Source organism: Phyllostomus hastatus, unplaced genomic scaffold, assembly GCF_019186645.2.
Source record: "Phyllostomus hastatus isolate PE091 unplaced genomic scaffold, TTU_PhHast_1.1 phas_scaffold_129, whole genome shotgun sequence".
NCBI classification, from domain to species: Eukaryota; Metazoa; Chordata; class Mammalia; order Chiroptera; family Phyllostomidae; genus Phyllostomus; species Phyllostomus hastatus.
Window position 1 is genome coordinate 3,010,626 of NW_025334009.1, and position 19,281 is coordinate 3,029,906.

The 19,281-nt window shown below is 66.9% G+C and overlaps 2 protein-coding genes across 2 annotated transcripts; both read left to right on the forward strand.

Moving 5' to 3' along the window:
- Positions 1–2,190: 2,190 nt before the first annotated feature.
- TWF2 (twinfilin actin binding protein 2) lies at positions 2,191–10,529 on the forward strand. The gene is made up of 9 exons (XM_045857258.1): positions 2,191–2,348; positions 5,695–5,772; positions 7,644–7,822; positions 8,165–8,260; positions 8,381–8,485; positions 8,609–8,734; positions 9,270–9,420; positions 9,524–9,645; positions 10,008–10,529. The coding sequence occupies exons 1-9, from the start codon at positions 2,324–2,326 to the stop codon at positions 10,173–10,175; spliced, it is 1,050 nt and encodes a 349-aa protein (XP_045713214.1). The 5' UTR covers positions 2,191–2,323; the 3' UTR covers positions 10,176–10,529.
- Positions 10,530–13,289: 2,760 nt separating this feature from the next.
- Positions 13,290–17,438, forward strand: TLR9 (toll like receptor 9). The gene is made up of 3 exons (XM_045857259.1): positions 13,290–13,356; positions 14,134–15,425; positions 15,471–17,438. Exons 1-3 carry the CDS (start codon positions 13,354–13,356, stop codon positions 17,284–17,286), a joined length of 3,111 nt encoding a protein of 1,036 aa, XP_045713215.1. The 5' UTR covers positions 13,290–13,353; the 3' UTR covers positions 17,287–17,438.
- The last annotated feature ends 1,843 nt before the right edge of the window (positions 17,439–19,281 follow it).

Sequence of the window (19,281 nt, forward strand, 5' to 3'; positions counted from 1 at the left end):
GATTAGACCCTCATCATGGAGCTGGGGGGGTGTGGACTGAGCGGACAATGGCCACCACCCCACTGGACTTCTCGCCGTGTGTACCCACACCTGAAGGAAAGGAAACTGAGGTGGCTGGGGACACTCGCAACTGTGTGACCCAGATCAAATCACTTCACCTCCTCGAACCTCAGACGCTTCATCTGTGAGATGCCTGGCAGGGCCATCCTGAGGACTAAACACATGGGCCCCACACACAGTAAGCGTGTGACACAGACTCTGATGGTGCGTTCAGACATCTATTTGTTTGTTTGTTAAGATTTTATTTATTTATTTTTAGAGAGGGAAGGGAGGGAGAAAGAGAGAGAGAGAGAGAAACATCAATGATGTGCGGTTGCTGGGAGCCGTGGCCTGCAACCCAGGCATGTGCCCTGACTGGGAATGGAACCTGTGATGCTTTGCTTCATAGCCCGCGCTCAATCCACTGAGCTATGCCAGCCAGGGCTTTCTTTTTTTTTTAATTAATTGATTTTAGAGAGAAAGAGGGAGGGGGGAGAGACATGGATTTGTTTTTCCACTTATTGATGCATTCATTTGTTGATTCCTGTGTGTGCCCTGACTGGGGATCGAACCTGCAACCCTGGTGTATCAGGACGATGTTCTAACCAACTGAGCTACCCAGCTAGACAAGCGAGACATCTGTTTACTTGGCAAATATTACTGAACACCTACCAATGCCAGGCACTGGTCTCGGTGCTGGGGACACAGCAGGGACAAAAACCTAACTCCTGGCGGAAGCCATGAACGGAAAAGCAGGTGACTCCCCCGATCAGGTAGCGACAGAAACAGGGAACTGGTGTGGCAGGTCTCAGCCAGGCAGCAGGGGAGACCTCACAGTGAAGGTCGCCGTTCATCCCGTGACGGACGTTTTTAGAGAACATGACCTGATTCCTCTCCATTCATCTGTTTTCTTGGCTGATTTCTGTGTCCAGGAGGTCAGGCTGTGGGACTGCCAAGTGCCTGTGAGGGGTGGGGGTGGGGGGGCGGGTCTGAGCTGATGGGGCCAGTGGCTGTGATTTGCTGGCCTCACCCGGGCTGCGGCAGGGCCCAGAGGTGGGGGAGAGGGGGACTCGCCTAGGAGCTGTTCCAAGGTCAAGCTGCAGGGCCACCCGAGGGTTTAGGTTCCTCTGTGAGTGTGGAGGCGGACACAGGCGCACACCACACTGGAAGATGAACTGAAACCCTCCCTCCCATTCCGTGTAGGGGACAGCAGGGGGACGAGCCCCAGGGCCAGGGCCTGCAGCAGAGGTGTGAGTCTGGGTGGAGTGGCAGGGAAGTGGGCAGGGCGCTCAAGCCAGGGCCCGCCACCCCTGAGGCCACGCTCCATCACCGGCCCTCAGCAACCTCAAACCCCAAGAGCCACCTCCTCCCCAAGGCTCCCAGCCCAAGTCCTGGGAAAGGCGCTGACTGGACCGAGGAAGGTCCTGTAGTCATCGCTGAGTCAATCGAGTGACCTGGAAGATACATCACGCTGATTGGCCAGGAGCAGCAGGCAGGAGCTGATGTCAGGCGAGGCCAGGCTGCTTGCTGGGTGAGCACCGGTTCCTTAGCGGCTGGGAAGTGCCTCGGGCTCCCCGAGCTCTGGCCCGCCTCCAACCCCTGGGCCTTTGCACATGCATTGCCCACCCACCCTGCCCTGCGGGGGTTGGGTTGTGGGGAGAGTCTGCTCGCTAGGCCAGGTCTGCACTCAAATCTCACTTCTTCTTAGAGGCTCCCCACACTCTGCGGGCTGGCTGCCTAGGAGTCAGGGGGGGCTCCCGGGGACAGGGAGGGGCCACCTCTCTGGTGCCCGCTGCACCGCAAGAAGGGCTCGGGTCTCGGGGCAAAGAATGCTGCACAAACACTTGCACGCCCATCCACACGCGGACCCCCTTCCTGGCCACAAGTGGAGGTACGTAGGCATCCCACCCGGCTTGCAAACCCACCTGGCCCGAAGAGAGCACAGATGCTCTCTCTCGCGCGCGCGCACGCAACAAGGCCCCTTCTCTATCAGCACCCCTGGTGCGTGCGCAGACGCGGGGCCGCGGCCGCCCGCTCCCCGCCAGACGCCCACGCGGAACAGGCGGCGCTTTGCGCGCACGCGCCGCCCCAAGTCCCGCCTCCTCCCGGCCGCGCCCGTGGGGGCGGGGCGCGCTGGGGGCGGGTCCTGCGACCCCGCCCGGGAAGCTGCGCGAGGCTGGGCGGCCCCCGCCACATCCTCCTGCTGCTCCGAGGCCGAGCCAGCGAGCGGGGCCAGGGCCGAGCCGAGCGCTCCGAGGGCGCGGGCGGAGCGGGGCACGGAGCCATGGCGCATCAGACGGGCATCCACGGTGAGGGCGGGCGGCGGGCGGCCAGGGGGCACAGGGTTTGCACCCGCGGCTGCTGCCCCTTCTCAGCCCTCGGCTCCTGTCTGCTCCCCGGCACCAGCCCGGGGAGGCTTCCTGTTCTGTTTTGCAGCCGCGGGTCGCCGGGGGTGGGCGCATCTGCGGGGGGAGGGGGACTTACTGTGCAGAGTTGGGGGTGGGTGTACTTGTACCTACACAGCGGGGGCGGAAGTCCCCGTGCTCTGCATGCCCTTCTAGGGAGGAGGTGCTGGTGTGTGCCCATCTATGGATTTTTGTTCCTTTCTGGGGGTGGGTGTACCCGGATGCGCACATCTGGGGAAGTGTGCACGCATGTGCACTTGTGTGTACAGTCCTGTGCGTGTGCTCACCTGGGTGCACATGCACTCTGGCCGATTGAATGGACACAGTAACATGGAAGCACCTTTGGACATCAGTGTTTCGTGAGGGTGTGCAGTCGTCCGTGGGTGTCCGAGTGTGTGCGCGTGTGCTCAGTTTGGGTGCATGTCGGTGTGCATCTGGTTCCATGGATGCTCGTACCGGCTGTGTCTGCGTGTGGCTTTATGGGTTTGTGTCTGTCCACGGAGGGGTCCTTGACCTTTGGCTCCTCCCAGGACCCTCACACACTCCTGCAAACCGGGCGGGGGAAACCTGGGACAGGGCCCTCAGAGTGGGAGAGTGGCCAGGCTGACCTTGACCTCCGGTCTGCTCCTTTGCCCTCATTTTATATCTTCTGAGTCTGCTCCAGCCGGAGTCGGAGGGCTCCAGTTCCAGGTTGGGAACACAGAAGAGGGTCTAGATCTGGGGCGTCTGGGGGAAGGTCCTGGCCCTGGAGACTCCAGGCCAGCTCCCCCCAACCCCAAGCTGCTTCTACAAACCAGAGCATCACCCCCTGCTCCAGGGGCCTCGATGTGGTCCTTAGGCTGGGAGAGAAGCGGTGGCCAGGAGCCAGGTGTCCCGCCCTGCTTGGGCCCGTGTGCCCCTCCGCTAGCCTGTGCGGAAGGTGCAGGCTGCTGGGCCAGAGAGCCTGGTGGCTTGGCCGTCGGCCACCCTTCCCACCACAGCCGGGGCCACCATCGACCCGCCTGACCGCCTGGATCTGGGCTTGTGGTTGTGGCCTCTTGGTGGCCCGGCAGCCCTGAGAGGGCTTCCCCGGCCCCGCCCCGCAGTACCAGAGAAGGCCTGAGCCCTCGCAGGGGCAGGGCCGGCCTCCCACCCCACCGGGGACCAGCCTCTGGGGGGGGGGCGGGAAGAGCGGGAGGGCCTGTCTCATGACTCAGCCCCATGGGAGGAAACAGGCCCCGCTGTCCCTTCCTTCCCCTTTGTCCGGCCATTGCTGCTGCCTCCGGCCGGGAGGGAGTTTGAGGTTAGGGTCCTCTCTGCACCCCATCGTCAAGACCCTGCCTCAGTCTCCCCTCTCCCAAAAGGTGAGGCAGGCCAGCCTCCGGCAGACCCTGGGGGCCCTGCCGCTCCTCCTGCCTGTGAGCAGCCCACTCCTCTGGCCCGGGGCGTGGGAAGAGAGACTGCCCCAACTCCCAGGTGCCAGCCCCACCCTGGCCACAGGTGTGACTGCTGACCTCACAGCAGCAGCGCAGGGGAGGGACCTGTAACCTGAGGCCCACGGGGTGGGGGGCGGGCATGAATCTTTGATGGCCCGGGCTCAGGTGTCCCAGGCCTGGCCTCTGGATTATTGATGGTGGCTGAGTCGGCCTAGGGGGTTGTCTCTTCCCCTTCTGGGGTGTCACTGCCCTGGTAACACTAGAAGGGGCACGTCAGCCTCTCCTTTGGGGGAACTGCTTGGCCTTGTCTCCCAGGAGGCCCGCGCAGGTAGGGGAGCAGGTCAGCACAGCCTGCCCTGCGGTCAGTACGGCAATAAAACTAATGTGCAGTGAGCGGAGTCCCGGGTACCCAGCCCCTGCTCCCATCTACCCCCGCCCCCAGCCCTCTGCCTCTGGGAGCAGGAGCTCCTCGTTATAGATGAGTGTGCGGCTTAGTGAGGCCGGGGCCACACAGCACTGGGGGGCAGGCGGTGCCCCCGGCCGGGTCTCCGTCAGGGACCTGCAGGGGGCGTTCTGCCTGGGCCCAGTGGGGCTGTCCCCATGCCACAGTGCCCGGAGCACCAAGCACCCGCGGGCTCAGCTGCGACCCTGCCCACCCTGCGTCGGCGGTCTCGGGCCCAGGGTTATCCTGCAGGAGGGGCACCTGAGGACAGGACCAGAGTCTGTTTCCCACAGGCCCCCCTGCCCCTGAGCTGGAGCCCTATAAATATTCTCTGACCTCAGCCCTTCCACTGTGTCCCTGCAGAATTCTCTGACCCCTGGGAACCCTCAAGGTCGTGCCGGCTGGCCCTGTGAGCCCAGAGGCCACGCTGGGCCCCCCCCACTCGGACCTCGGTTTCTCCATCTGGACCTCGGTGGCTCCGTGACTTCCCATGATCCCCTGGCTCTGACCATGATCCTCACCTCTGCACTTGGTCCTCATTCATTGGCTGGCACCTTCCAGCTCTGGCCCAAGGACCAAGACAGAGTCTGTTTGGGGGAGGTCCTAGGAGTCCTTCCTCCTCCAGGAAGCCCTCCCAGCTGTCTGGGTTCGGGAGCTTGTTGCCCCTGGCAGGGCTGTGTCCGTGCCTGCGTGTTTCTGTGTGTACTCTGTGCATCCTTTGTCGGCAGGCGTGTCTTCACTGAGCTCTGCATTTGCCTGTTCCTGTGTGTGTGTGTGGCGCACCCGTGCCGCTGGGCTGGGAGTGTGCGCGTGTCTAAGCGTGTGGGCCCGCTCATGTTGGACCTACCGGGCGTGTGTTCATGGACGAGGGCGTCTGCCTTCATGCCCATCTCTGGCACCTGCACGTGTCAGTGTGTCACGCCCACCCACGCTGGGCTGAGTGTGCACCCGCTCATCGGCACGCACAGCACGTGTGCCTGTGCCCACGTGTGTTGATGGGCACAGCGGCCCAGGCGCACCGGGGGTGTCTGTGCACGTGTCTCTGTCTGGGGTGGGTCCCAGCCCCACTCCGCGCCCGGCCGCCCCCGACTGGCCCGGCCTGTCCCAGAGCCCTCCTCCTCCTCCTCCTCCTCCTCCTCCACGGCTGGGCTGTCCCGTCCCTGCTGCCCTGTCACCAGAGCCACCCCCGCCAGCAGGCCACTCGCCTGCCACCTCTGCTGGCTAAATTTGGGAGCTTATGTTCGCTGGCGTCTCAGATTCCTGGTCACATGGGGGGCTGCATTTAACCCGGCTCCCAGCTCCGCCGCACAGAACGCAGAGTGGGCCCTGGATGTGTCCCTGCCCACCCTGCTCTTGCCTCCCCCTCACCCCACCATGTTTCTCGTCCTTGTAGCCACCGAGGAGCTGAAGGAGTTCTTTGCCAAGGCGCGGGCTGGCTCCGTCAGGCTCATCAAAGTCGTCATCGAGGACGGTGAGTGCCCCCTGCAGGCCGGGGCGACGGCTGGGCACCAGCCCTGCTGCTTCTCGTCGGTGGGGGGGACACTGGCCCCGGCCCCCGGCCCCCTCGGGCCCTCAGTTTCCCCATCTGGGGATGGGAGGGGCACTGTGGGGGAGCCCTGCAGGTGGTCTTCAACGGCAGGAAGCTGAAGCCGGGGGCATCGTGGGGAGGGCCTGGCTGGGAGTCCTGCCTGGCCCCCCCCGGGGGCTGTGCAGGGACGGGATGGGATGGGCAGGGGGGCAGGGAATGTTAAGCCAGGCACTGCCCTGTGGCTGGCAGGCCCAGACCGACTCAGCCGCTGGCCAGGGGGCGTCCTACGAAGCCGGGGCCCTGCCTTTGGGAAGTGCCCCCACAGTGGGGAGAAGGGACTCATGTCCAGACCCCTCTGAGATGAAGATGGGTGACCTCTAGGTCTGGCTGGGCCTTGGCCTCTGGGGACCTGGGGCGTCTGCAGGAGGCGGGGCCGGGCGGGGGTTCTGAGCTGAGGAGGGCCGGAGGAGCCGAGGGTTAGACTGCGCCGTGCAGGGGCAGGAGCGGCGGACCCCTGCCCCTGGAGACGGGGGGCCAGACTCTGAGACGGGGAGTGCACACCCCCCCAGTCCTTCCAGCCCTTCCTTGGAGCCATGCAGTGGGGGGCCTTTCACGGGCCCCCGAGTGGGCTTGGGGCGCATCGGCCTGACTCAAAGCAGGGGCTGCTCAGACAGGGCGTCCCTTCAGATGTCCAGCAGGGGGCGCTCTCGGTGGGCTCTGACCTGTCCCGGTTCTGTGCACGGTGGCAGGGGCAGCTGGGAGTGTCCAGGAGGGTCTGGGCTCCCTGACGGGCAGCCACGGCCCATCCCCCTAGTGAGTGCGGCCGATCTCCCGATTTTTGTAGAGAAGCTGTGAATTCCACTTCCTGTGTAAGACTCACTGGTTTGAAAAGTAGGCACCAGGGTAAACCACGCTGATGGTGCCGTTGGGGCTGACTCGGCCTGCGCCGGCTGGTTTTCCACGCTGACCCCGCCGGGGTTGGGGTGGGCAGGTGAGGGGGCCGAGCTTCCAGAGAGGCAGCTGGGCCGCGGGCCCGGCATGGCGGGGCCCCTCGCCCCCATCAGGAGGGCCTCATGCTCAGGGGCTGTCCGTGGCCGGGGGTAGCTGCCCCAGCTTTGCCTCCAGCCTGGGCCTGTGCATCTCTGGGCTGGTGTTTGGTGCCCGCTAGGGCTGAGGGGCCCCTGTTGCCCTGGGCACCAGCTGTGGGGGGGCTGGCAGGCCGGTTGGCCAGGCCTTGGAGGTGGCTATGTCTGATGTGTTACTTTTCGGGGAGCAGACGACAGCTGGTGGGCGGCAGCAGGGTCCCTGTTTGCACGGTGTCGGGTAGGAGCCCGCAGCTCCCTCTCCGCGGCACATGTCTGCTCCTGCAGGTCCCCGTGGCCCTGAGCACGGGGGTTCCCAGGAAGCTGTGTGGGAGCCCCAGGCTGCGGGGGGGTGGGGGGCAGGAGGTGGCACAGCGGGGCCGTGCATGGAGCCTCCAGCCGGTGGGCAGGTGGGCAGCCGGGTGTCGGTGAGGGGCCGTGCTGTCGGTGCCCTCCCGGGGTTGTCTGTGCCGGGTCACCGTGGGCACAGCCCCGAGGCTGTCTCCGTGCCCTTGCAGAGTGAGCGGCCTCCGGCTGCCGGTGTTTTCCCCCAGTTGTTCGTGAAGTCAGCCACTGGTTCAGCCTCACAGCCGCGCCCCTCAGGGGCTGGGGGCTCGGGGAAGGCCAGGTGGGGTGGCCAGCAGGCCTGAGCCACGGCCGGAGGCAGGAGGGCCCGTCGGGGGTGCGGATGGGCCATGGCCACTCCTGGGCTCACCCGGCCTCCGCCCCCAGAGCAGCTCGTGCTGGGGGCGGCGCGGGAGCCGGTCGGCAGCTGGGACCAGGACTATGACCGGGCTGTGCTGCCGCTGCTGGACGCCCAGCAGCCCTGCTACCTGCTCTACCGCCTGGACTCGAAGAACGCCCAGGGCTTCGAGTGGCTCTTCCTCGCCTGGTCACCTGATAATTCCCCCGTGAGTCCTGGAGCCCCCCCCCCGTCCGGTCCCAAGATCTGGGGAGAGGGCAGCTGGTCTGAGCCAGACGACTGGTCCCGCTGCAGGGCATCTGAGGGGCAAGGTCCTGGGGGGTGGCCTGCAGGGCGCCTGGCTGGCCGGCCAGGCTTTGGGAGGCGAAGGTTGGGCTGGGCGAGGGCTCCCCCTGCTGTCCAAAGCGCCCCACTGCCTCCTGGCCTCTGTACGGCGCCCTCTGGGGGTGCACAGGCACAGTGAGGGGGCCGGACCTCACCCAGAGGTTCCTGCCTGGGGGAGAGACGGCCCTGCTTGGAAGGGTCTCACAACTCGGCCCCCACTCACCAGGTGCGGCTGAAGATGCTGTACGCGGCCACCCGGGCCACGGTGAAGAAGGAGTTTGGGGGCGGCCACGTGAAAGATGAGCTCTTCGGGACCGTGAAGGTAACGGGCCCACGGAGCACAGCCTGGGGTTAGGGGTCACGGGTGAGTGAGTGGGGGGGGCGGCCCAGGGCTGCAGCCCATCCCCAGGCGCCCGCTGACGCCTCTGCACCCACCGGCCAGGACGACCTCTCCTTTGCTGGCTACCAGAAGCACCTGTCGTCCTGCGCGGCGCCCGCCCCGCTGACCTCGGCCGAGAGAGAGCTTCAGCAGATCCGTATCAACGAGGTGGGCGCCAGTCCCAGCCCGGGGCCCTCCGGGGGTGCCAGGCCTGTGCTCCCCGGGTGGGCCGAAGGGAAGGCGGCGGCGGCGGGCAGGTGAGGGCCTCACTCAGGGCTGCTCTGCCCCCAGGTGAAGACCGAGATCAGCGTGGAGAGCAAGCACCAGACCTTGCAGGGCCTCGCCTTCCCGCTGCAGCCAGCGGCCCAGCGGGCGCTGCAGCAGCTCAAGCAGAAGACCATCAACTACATCCAGCTGGTGGGTGTGCCCCCGCCCCGCCTGCCCACACGCGTGAGCAGAGGCGCACACACGCCCCCGGCCTGTCCGCTGCAGCTCCCCTGGGTACTGGTGGGAGCACCTGTCCGCCCCACCCCCGTCTCTGCCGGTTCCCATTCGGGGTGCAGCTGCCCCGTGTCATGGATGTGCCGGGTTCCCCTGCCCCGTCCCTGCTCACGTGCAGGGGTGCCTGTGGCCCACTGTCCCCCGTTCTGCCTTCCACACTGTGTATACGCGCTCACCCGTGGGATCTACTGACCCCCTGTCCCCACAGGGCCCTCTGCCCCAGCGCCCACGCTGCTCACTCTGGAGCAGAACGTCTCCCCCTTTCTAACACACATCCCCCCACAACGGTGCCTCGCATCCGCGGGCGGGCTGGCCCGGGGGCGGTGCCGCCCTGAAGCCGAGGCCCTCCCGCCGCCGTCCCACCCACAGCCCTCAGTGGGGCCCCTCCCGCAGAGCTCTGGGGCCAGCCCCTCCCTGGTCCGGCACCCTGACCTGCCCCCGTCCACGGCAGAAGCTGGACCTGGAGCGGGAGACGATCGAGCTGGTGCACACCGAGCCCACGGACATGGCCCAGCTGCCCTCCCGGGTGCCCCGAGAGGCCGCCCGCTACCACTTCTTCCTCTACAAGCACACCCATGAGGGCGACCTGCTCGAGTCTGTGGGTGAGTGGCTGCGGCAGCGCCCGGTGGGCGTGGCCGCGGCTGGGCCCGGTGGGCGGGGCCGGTGGAGGGGGCCGCCCTGCTCACCTCCGCGCCCCGCCCCCAGTGTTCATCTACTCGATGCCGGGGTACAAGTGCAGCATCCGCGAGCGCATGCTCTACTCCAGCTGCAAGAGCCGCCTCCTGGACTCCGTGGAGCAGGACTTCCAGCTGGAGATCGCCAAGAAGGTGGGCGCCTCTCCCCCTCCGCGGGCCCTGTCACCTGCCCTGGGCGTGGGGGGTGGGGGTCCCGGGACGGGCAGAGCGGGGTCACTGCTGCCTGTTGGGTGGGTGGGGAGACGGAGTCCCCAGGGCTGGCGTGCGCGTTGTCCGAGGCCGCCCCGCTGCCTGCTGGCCCAGACGAGCTCCGGCCCTGGCACCACGTCTCCTGTCCCCGGGTCCAGGGGGCAGAGGTGACCAAGGCGCCCAGGGCCTGGAAGTGGCCTTCCGGGTGGGGCTCGCCGGGCTGGGGTGTGCGAGGTCACGGGAGGGTGTCCCGGGTATGGGGGTCACCGAGGCCGCATGTGACCCTGCCCCCCCCCCCCGCACAGATTGAGATCGGGGACGGGGCGGAGCTGACGGCCGACTTCCTGTACGAGGAGGTGCACCCCAAGCAGCACGCTTTCAAGCAGGCCTTCGCCAAGCCCAAGGGCCCGGGGGGCAAGCGGGGCCACAAGCGCCTCATCCGGGGCCCTGGCGAGAACGGGGACGACAGCTAGGAGGCGGGGCCTGAGCCACGCTGGTGTGGGACTGTGGGGCCGCCCCGTCACCCCCCTCCTTCCCGGCTGGGGCGCCGGGGCAGGAGGGCTGGTGGCTGATCACTCGTGTGGCTTCCGGGGGCCACTGCGCCGGCATTGGGGACGCTCCCTGTGGCCCTGCCTGCCGCCTCTCTGTGAGCCCAGGGCGTCTGGGGACCCTGCTGGGCTGTCTCAAGGGCCTGGCATGAACCGGCCCCCAGGGAACTGAGCCCAGGGTCCCAGCACAACCCGGAAGCCTTTGGCCACAGGGGCGGGGTCAGTCTGGGCGGGGCGGGGATCACTGCAGGATGAGATGGTTGAATGCTGTATTTTTTAAAGAATAAAATATTTTTAAATCAACACCTGAGTCTGGCTCTGAGGGACCACCTCCAGCTTGGGCACTGGGAGGCCTTGTCCCTCCCCTTCTAAGAAGGTGTCTAGAGGGCAGAGCCTCAGTCAGGTCCCCTTGTGGCTTGGGGGGGCAGCCCGCCTCCGCTGTGGCCTGGGGACCTGGGCGTGTTAGTTTCCCATGGTGGCTCTAGGTTCCCCAAACTTACTGACTTTAACCAACACCAACAACCCCGGTTGGTATGGCTCAGTGGATTGAGCACCAGAATGCGAAGCAAAAGCTTGCAGGTTCGATTCCCAGTTGGGGCACGTGCCTGGGTTTCAGACCAGGTCCCCAGTAGGGGGCGCACAAGAGGCAACAAACACACTGATGGCTTTTCCCTTCTCTTTCTCCCTCCCTTCCTGTCACTTAAAAACACACACACAACAACAACGTCTTTTCTCAACGTCTTTTCTGATAAGTCTGGAACGAGCTTCCCAGAGCTAGAACCTCGGCATTGGTGAAGCTGGTTTTTTCTGCTGGCCTCGGGAGAATCCATTTCCTTCCCTTTTCCAGCAGCAAACCCCCCGCCCCCCCCCGTCTGCAAAGCAGGAGGCTCTTCCCTCTCAAACCCTGTACCCACCGGCACAGTCCCTCCTGTTGTGTGCACAGCTCTGGCGGGGGGACGGGGTCCCCCTGGGGGCCTCTTGGGCCTGCCACCCTGCGGTGGCCCTGCGCGCCAGGCTTCTCAGCCTCCGTGAGGCTGAGGCGCCGTGGGTGTGTGTGGACACCTGGACTGGGTGTCCAGTCTGTGTGTGTGTGCCGACATCCTTCTCGGGACCCTGCGTTCTCGCCCCGAGGCAGACAGGGTGGCTGCTGGGGGCGGGGGAGGGGCAGAGGGCCTGGGGCTTTGGTCCCAGGGGCTCTGGGAGAGTCTCCTTGGGGCTTGGGACTCGGCAGGGGGTGTGCCTGGGAGAGGGTGTGCCAGGTCGATGCCTGGGGTTCGGCTGCTGACCGGGCACTATCCTTTCTCCTGCAAGCACGTCCTGGGCTGGGGCTCAGGTCCCCGTTCCAGCCCGGGGGCCTTTCTCAGGCCCTGCCGAAGACCCTGGAGGCGTAGGGCGGAGAGCCAGACCCAGAGAAGGGGGCCCCCAACACTGGTCCCCAGGTAGGCAGAGGACCCTGCCACCCTGCCATGCTGCCTCGCCATTCGACCCCCCGGGCCCGGGAGCCTGCTGCACTCCCGGCAGCTTGGAGCGGTGACGCCCGCCCAGTCGCCCAGCCCCCACCCCCCCCGAAGCTCTCTCTGTTCGTTCACTCATCACTGCTCAGGGACGCGCCCCCCCCGCCAGGAGCTGAGTGCCGCAGAGCCTCGGGTTCGACCCGTGCTGAGCGCCACCAGGGTGCTGGGCGCTGTGCTGGGCGCTGGGGTACAGGCAGGAAAGATCTGGCCCTCAGGAGGCCGGCTCTCCGGCAGGACACGGAGACAGTCCATGACAGACCAGGGAAATGCAAGGATGCGGCGTGTCAGTAGGCGAAAACCGTCAGTCGCACAGAGAAGCAGCCGGAAGAGGGCCTCAGGGGAGTGCAAGGAGGGCGGGTTGTGCACGGGTCAGGGAAGCCCACGTGGCGAGGGCGCCGTGTGAGCAGAGACGTCAAGGAGTGAGAGAAGAGCTCCAAATGGACGTGCAAAGGCCCCAGGGCAGGAGGGGCAGCTGTGCAGGCGCTGTGCCAGGAGGCCAGCGTGGCTGCAGACTGCTGAGGCCGGCATTGGAGGACACGTCCTAGGGGGCCCTGTGGCTTAGAGTCCAGAGAGGGCCACGGAGGGGTCTGCGCAGAGGAGGGGCCTCATGTGACTGAGGGGCCACATGGGAGCGGGCCATGGGCGAGAGCACAGACGCAGGCCAGCCTCGAGGCCGTGGCAACGGCATTGGTCTGGGCCAGGGACAAGGGGGCTCAGCCCGCCAGGCTGCTGGACGTGAGGACGGACGGAGGGCGACGGGCAGCCGCCGGGCAGGTCTGGACGTGGAGCCAACGGGACTCGCTGAGGAGCTTGGCCCCGGCCCGCCCCCCGCCCCCCAGGGTTGGAGCCTGAGGAGCAGGGAAGAGCCCGGGGTGGGGATGAGCCGGGACACCCCGGCCAGCCCGGCCCGGCCCAGGGTCTGCACTCCAGCCACACCAGGTCGTTGGAGACGCAGAGGGGAGGCCCTGCCCCGTGGGGAGTGGCGTGGGGAGTGGCAGGCTGTGGCGGAGGCAGGTGCCGCTGGAGTTGACCAGTGCTACCTGTCCCTGGCCGCGCAGGCCTCAGAGAGCTCTGGGGGTGGCTGCCAGGCCAGGAAAGAGCAGGTGCCGGACGGGGCTGCTGGCCGGAGTGCCCTGCCCGTGGGGCAGGAGCCGAGGACCCCGGGAGCTAGAGTGGAAGGAAGGGCCCTGGCGCAGGTGCGGGCAGCCCCGCCAAGGCCCGGCAGGGTCCCTGACCCCGATGTCTCGTGAGCTCACACTGGGCTCTGGGCCTCTGTGTCTTCGAATTCCTGGGGGGCAGGTGCGAGGCCCAGCAGGGACGTGTGGCCCGACTGGGACAGGCCCCGGGACAGCTGGGCCGGGGGTGGGAGGCAGAGGGGTAGTGAAACAGGAAGGGGCCAGGGGCCCTCCGTCTGCCATCTGACTATGCAAATGACCTCTGACTCATCGCGAAGCCCCTCCCCCAGCCCTGGCAGGGAGGGGGCTACTGGGTTGTGAAATTCTCACTTCCTCTGTTCTGTGAGCCCTCACCGCGGGAAGGGACCTCGCAGGCACAAGCAGGACCCTCTGGAGGAGCCCCCACCTCTTATCATGGTAGGACAGCCGCCCTCAGCCCCCCGGGGGAGGGGACAGCCCAGGGGGCGTTGGGGAAAAAGGCAGGCTTGGTGGCCGCAGACAATAGTGGAAAGGGCGGTCACCCACGTGGCTCTGGGGACACAACACCCCCCCAAACCCTGAAGACATCAGGCAGAAGCCCTTCTCCGGGCGGGAGGCCCAACCCATTGCACGGATGAGGAGGCTGAGGCCCGGGCTCCTCTAGGTGGGTGGCCCAGGGCCAAGGCGAGGCCGGGCTCCCAAGCCTGGGTTCAGTCTGTCCCTCTGCTGCCCATCCCACCCTCCGGCCCGTTGGGACTCACAGCAGGTCCAGCGCTCCTGGGCAGCACCTGCCCTGACCGGCGCCCTGGGTGGCCCCCGCCTGGACCCCAGCGGGAGACCCTCGCTCCTGCCTGGGTCTTGGCCAGAGGGAGGGGGAGGCACTGGGGAGTGGTGGGTGGTGAGGGATGGCCAAGGAGGGGAAGGGGGACGTAGAGGGGAGCCCAGGGAACCACGGGCCCCCTGCCCAGCTCTCTGGTCCGGCTGGGGCTCGGCTCTGAGGGAGAAAGCTCTGGATCGCGAGTCCGGCTCCCAGGTCTCCAAAGCAGTTGCAGTCGAAGGCTGGGTCTGAGACCCACGCCCAGGTTCCCACGGCGGGGAGGTGGGGCGAGGGCTGGGCAGAGACAGGAACACACCCCCCGTCCACCCCACCGAGGGAGGGTGGGGGAGGAGCTAGGGGGTGGAGCCGGGGCTGCCACTCACGCCCCCTCCCCGCAGGGCCCCTGTCCCGGCGCCCTGCTCCTCCTGCTCCTCCTGGGCCAGGCCACGGCTGCACTGGCTCCGGGCTCCCTGCCCGCCTTCCTGCCCTGTGAGCTGGAGGCCCCCCACAAGGTCAACTGCGCGTGGCTGTTCCTGACGGCTGTGCCCCGCTTCTCGGCGACCGACCCCCAAGGCAACGTGACCGACCTCTCCTTGCGCTGCAACCGCATCCGCCACCTCCACAACCGGGACTTCGCCTCCCTGTCCGGCCTGAAGCGGCTGGACCTCAAGTGGAACTGCCCGCCCAGCAGCCTCAGCACCATGCACTGGGCCTGCCACATGACCATCGAGCCCCACACCTTCCTGTCCGTGCCCACCCTGGAGGACCTGAACCTGAGCTACAACAACATCACGGCCGTGCCCGCCCTGCCCCGCTCCCTCAGGAACCTGTCCCTGAGCCACACCAACATCCTGGCGATCGACCCCTCCAGCTTCGGGCGCCTGCACGCCCTGAGACACCTGTACATGGACGGCAACTGCTACTACAAGAACCCCTGCGGCCAGGCCGTGCAGCTGGCCCCGGGCGCCCTCCTGGGCCTGCGCAACCTCGTCCACCTGTCGCTCAAGTACAACAACCTCACGGCGGTGCCCCACCGCCTGCCCCCCAGCCTGCACACCCTGCTGCTCTCCTACAACCGCATCACCTCCCTGGCGCCCAAGGACCTGGCCAACCTCACCGCGCTGCGCGTGCTGGACGTGGGCGGAAACTGCCGCCGGTGCGACCACGCCCCCAACCCCTGCGTGGAGTGCCCCTACAGGTCCCTCAAGCTGCACCCCAACACGTTCAGCCACCTGAGACACCTGCAGGGCCTGGTGCTGAGTGACAGTTCTCTCTACACCCTGGACGCCAGGTGGTTCAGCCGCCTGAAGAACCTCTCCGTGCTGGACCTGAGTGAGAACTTCCTGTACAATTGCATCTCCAAAACCACGGTCTTCCGGAACCTGACGACGCTGCGCAAACTCAACCTGGCCTTCAATTACCGTAAGGGGATATCCTACGCCCACCTGTGGCTGGCGGAATCCTTCCGCAGCCTGACCGCCTTGCAGCAGCTGGACATGACCGGCATCTTCTTCCGCTCGCTCGACAATGGCACGCTCTGGCCGCTGACCCGCCTGCCCGCACTACAGAACCTGAATTTGCAGATGAATTTCATCAACAAGGCCAACCTCAGCCTCTTCCAGGAGTTCCCACACCTACGCCAGGTGGACCTGTCCGACAACCGCATCAGCGGGATGACGGGGTCGGCTGGGTCTGCGGGGTGGGCGGGGTCCGCGAGGTGGGGGGGGTCCGTGAGGTGGGCGGGGTCCACGGGGTCCGTGGCCTCCGCGGCGAGGGCCCGTGCCGAGGAGGAAGTCTGGCCGTTGCCCAGGAACCTCTCTCCAGGCCCCCAGGACTCCCGCGGCTCTGAGGACTTCATGCCCAGCTGCAAGACCTTCAACTTCACCTTGGATCTGTCCCGGAACAACCTGGTGACCGTGCGCTCTGAGATGTTTGCCGGGCTGTCGCACCTGCAGTGCCTGCGCCTGAGTCGCAACAGCATCTCACAGGCGGTCAACGGCTCCCAGTTCGCGCCGCTGACCAGCCTGCGGGTGCTGGACCTGTCCCACAACAACCTGGACCTCTACCACGGGAACTCGTTCACGGAGCTGCCCCAGCTGGAGGCCCTGGACCTCAGCGACAACAGCGAGTCCTTCCGCATGCAGGGCGTGGGCCACAACCTCAGCTTCGTGGCCCGGCTGCCCAACCTGCGCTACCTGAGCCTGGCGCAGAACGCCATCTGCAGCCGCGTGTCCCCGCAGCTGAGCAGCGCCTCGCTGGTGGCCCTGGACTTCAGCGGCAACTCCCTGAACCTCATGTGGAAGGAGGGAGACCTCTACCTCCACTTCTTCCGGGAGCTGAGAGGGCTGCTGCGCCTGGACCTGTCCCAGAACCACCTGCACGCCTTCCTGCCGCACACCGTGGGCAGCCTCCCCAAGAGCCTGCAGCTGCTGCGTCTCCGCGACAACTACCTGGCCTACTTCAACTGGAGCAGCCTGACCCTGCTGCCCAACCTGGAAGTGCTGGACCTGGCGGGGAACCAGCTGAAGGGCCTGACCAACGGCAGCCTCCCTGCCGGCACCGAGCTCCGGAAGCTGGACGTCAGCCGCAACAAGATCAACTTCGTGGACCTCGGCTTCTTCGCCCCCGCCACAAGGCTGCAGGTGCTCAACCTGAGCGCCAACGCCCTCAAGACCGTGGAGCCCACCTGGTTCGGCGCCCGCGCGGCCACCCTGAGGGTGCTGGACGTGCGGAGCAACCCCCTGCACTGCGCCTGCGGGGCGACCTTCGTGGACTTCCTGCTGCAGGTGCAGGCGGCTGTGCCCGGGCTGTCCAACCAGGTCGCCTGCGGCAGCCCCACGCAGCTGCGGGGCCGCAGCATCTTCGAGCAGGACCTGCGCCTGTGTCTGGACGAGGCTCTGTCCTGGGTCTGCTTCAGCGCCACCCTGCTGCTCGTGCTCCTGGTGCTGGCCCTGGCCCTGCTGAAGCACCTGTGCGGCTGGGACCTCTGGTACTGCTTCTACCTGGGCCTGGCCTGGCTGCCCCGGTGGGGGCGCCGGCCGGGCGCGGCCGCCCTGGACTACGACGCCTTCGTGGTCTTCAACAAGGCGGACGGCGCCGTGGCCGACTGGGTGTACAACGAGCTGCGGGTGCAGCTGGAGGAGCGCCGCGGGCGCCAGGCGCTGCACCTGTGTCTGGAGGAGCGGGACTGGCTCCCGGGCAAGACGCTCTTCGAGAACCTGTGGGCCTCGGTCTACAGCAGCCGCAAGACGCTGTTCGTGCTGGACCGCACGGACCGGGTCAGCGGCCTCCTGCGCGCCAGCTTCCTGCTGGCCCAGCAGCGCCTGCTGGAGGACCAGAAGGACGTGGTGGTGCTGGTCATCCTGAACCCCAACGCCCGCAGCTCCCGCTACGTGCGGCTCCGCCAGCGCCTCTGCCGCCAGAGCGTCCTCCTCTGGCCCCACCAGCCCAGCGGCCAGGGCATGTTCTGGGCCCAGCTGGGCACGGCCCTGACCAGGGACAACCACCACTTCTACAACCGGAACTTCTGCCGGGGACCCACGACGGCCTAGTGCCATGGGGGCAGGGGGGAAGCCAGCACACCCCAGCCCCGCCCACCGTGCCCTCTGCCTGGGATACCCCAGCCTGCCTTGCTCTGCAGAGGGGCTGCTGGGGGGGGCCCTCACCCCCACCCCCGGCATACAGCAGGCACTCAATAAATGCTACTGGCAGGCCCCACGGCTACTCCTGGGCTCAGGAGGCGCGTGTGGGAGGAAAGAAGGGAGAATTCTCCAGGTTTCCTACATGAGGCGGGACTAGAGGCCATGTGGGGTCTGCAGGGGAGGGAAGCCGCCCAGGGCAGCTGCGTCCAGGGGGGCGGCTGCGGAAGGTCTCTGAGCCTGCCCCCACCCCGCACACCCGGCCCTGTGTCCCCAACCGTGCCAGGCTGCCCGCTGTTGCATGCTGGTCTCAGGCTCTTCCTCCTCCTCCTCCTGCTAGGGTGACAGTGCCTTCAAGGTTGAGGGCCTGTGTGTCTGCTTCCTTCGTGGGCCCCAGTGAAGCCCCGGCCCCAGTGGGTGGGGAGGCTTTGCAGCAGGTTCAGTGGGGTGACTGCGCCCTCTGGTGGCCACACCTGTGCGGTGTGCATGGGCAACCCTGGGGCCCGGGAGAGGAAGACTGGCCAGGATACCCCCGCAGCAGGGACCAGGGAGCCCCGGAACGTTCCAGCATGAGCTCAAAATCCGCCCCTTTCTGCTTCACCTAGAGTACCTGCGGGGTCTCTGCTCTGACATCAAAGGGACACCCAGGTGATCCTCCACGGGTGGCAAAGCTGGGGCACCCCTCCCCTGCCCCTGCCTCTCACCACTGACTGCTCTCAGGAGACCCAGCCCCACGGGATCGGGGGACTATGTGTGTGCTAGATTTGGGGACACCAGTGGGAGCCCCGATGACTCGAGTCTGACAACAGCCTGTCCAGGTCTGCACTCCACAAGTCTGGGAAGCCATGGGCGGGTCCGACTTGGGCCAGCCACGCCACCACCCCCGCAGCTAAAGCTGCCCGGTGAGGGGCAGAGACACTGCGCCCCAGCCTGGGCTGGTCAGGGCCACGGGGTGGGGGGGGGGTGCTGCAGACTTGCTAATTTTGCAGCCTGACTGTGGGCAGCCCTGTGGGGGGCGGGGTGCGCTCTGCCCTCACAGCTGGGAGAGGAGCGCGGCCACCTTCCTCTTTCTGACTTGGCACAGGGGCTCCTGCGGTGGGCTGGCGTCCCTGGTTATCTGCTCGCCTGAAGGAAGGCAGAAGGAGGGTCTCTGGCCCACCGGCCCGAAGCCCCACGTGGGCCCTGCCCTGTCCCGACAGGGCCCAGCCGGCGCCTGGAGGAGCAGACAGAAGGCTTGGTGTGGCCGGAACTGCCCTCCAGGCCGCAGTCTGGGGGAGGCCCCCCCGCCGAGCGTCTGGGAGTTTCAGGACGTCCAGGATCCGGAGGGGGAAGCAGGGCCCTGCGTCGTGGGACACACCATTTGCCTGCGCCCCAGCACAGCTGAGGCTGCCCTCCCATGCCCCACCCCTGCTCACGAGCACAGGCCTGGCTCTCTGGGGGGGGGGCGGCGGCGGGGGATTCATTTTGGAGATAAAGATGGGGCCGTGGCAGGAGGACTGCGGGCTCTTGTCTGCTGCTTAAGAAGGGTCAGAGCTCCCCTCCCCCGGTCCTACAGGAGGCGGGGGCCTGGGTGGGGGTGGGGCAGGGGGCTGGGCTGGGGGCTGGAGGTACCGGAGCAGGAAGGGTGCCCACAGTGGGCCCCGGGCCCTCTCCCCTACGCTGCCGGACACGCTCAGCCATGACCATTGCAGGACGGAAAGAGACGGGACTCAGACGACCCCCGCTAATTACCAGCTCTGCCACTTGGCTTCGCTGGGGCAGGCGAAGCCCCCCTTGGGGACTTGGTTTGCTCCTCTGGACGCGGGGCTGGCCGCTGCTGTTAGAGGGCCCCCAGGGTGACGCATGTGAAAGTCTGACGAGTGCAGCAGGTGCTCCGTGGCTGTCACTTGTTAGGTAAGGGGCTTGCGC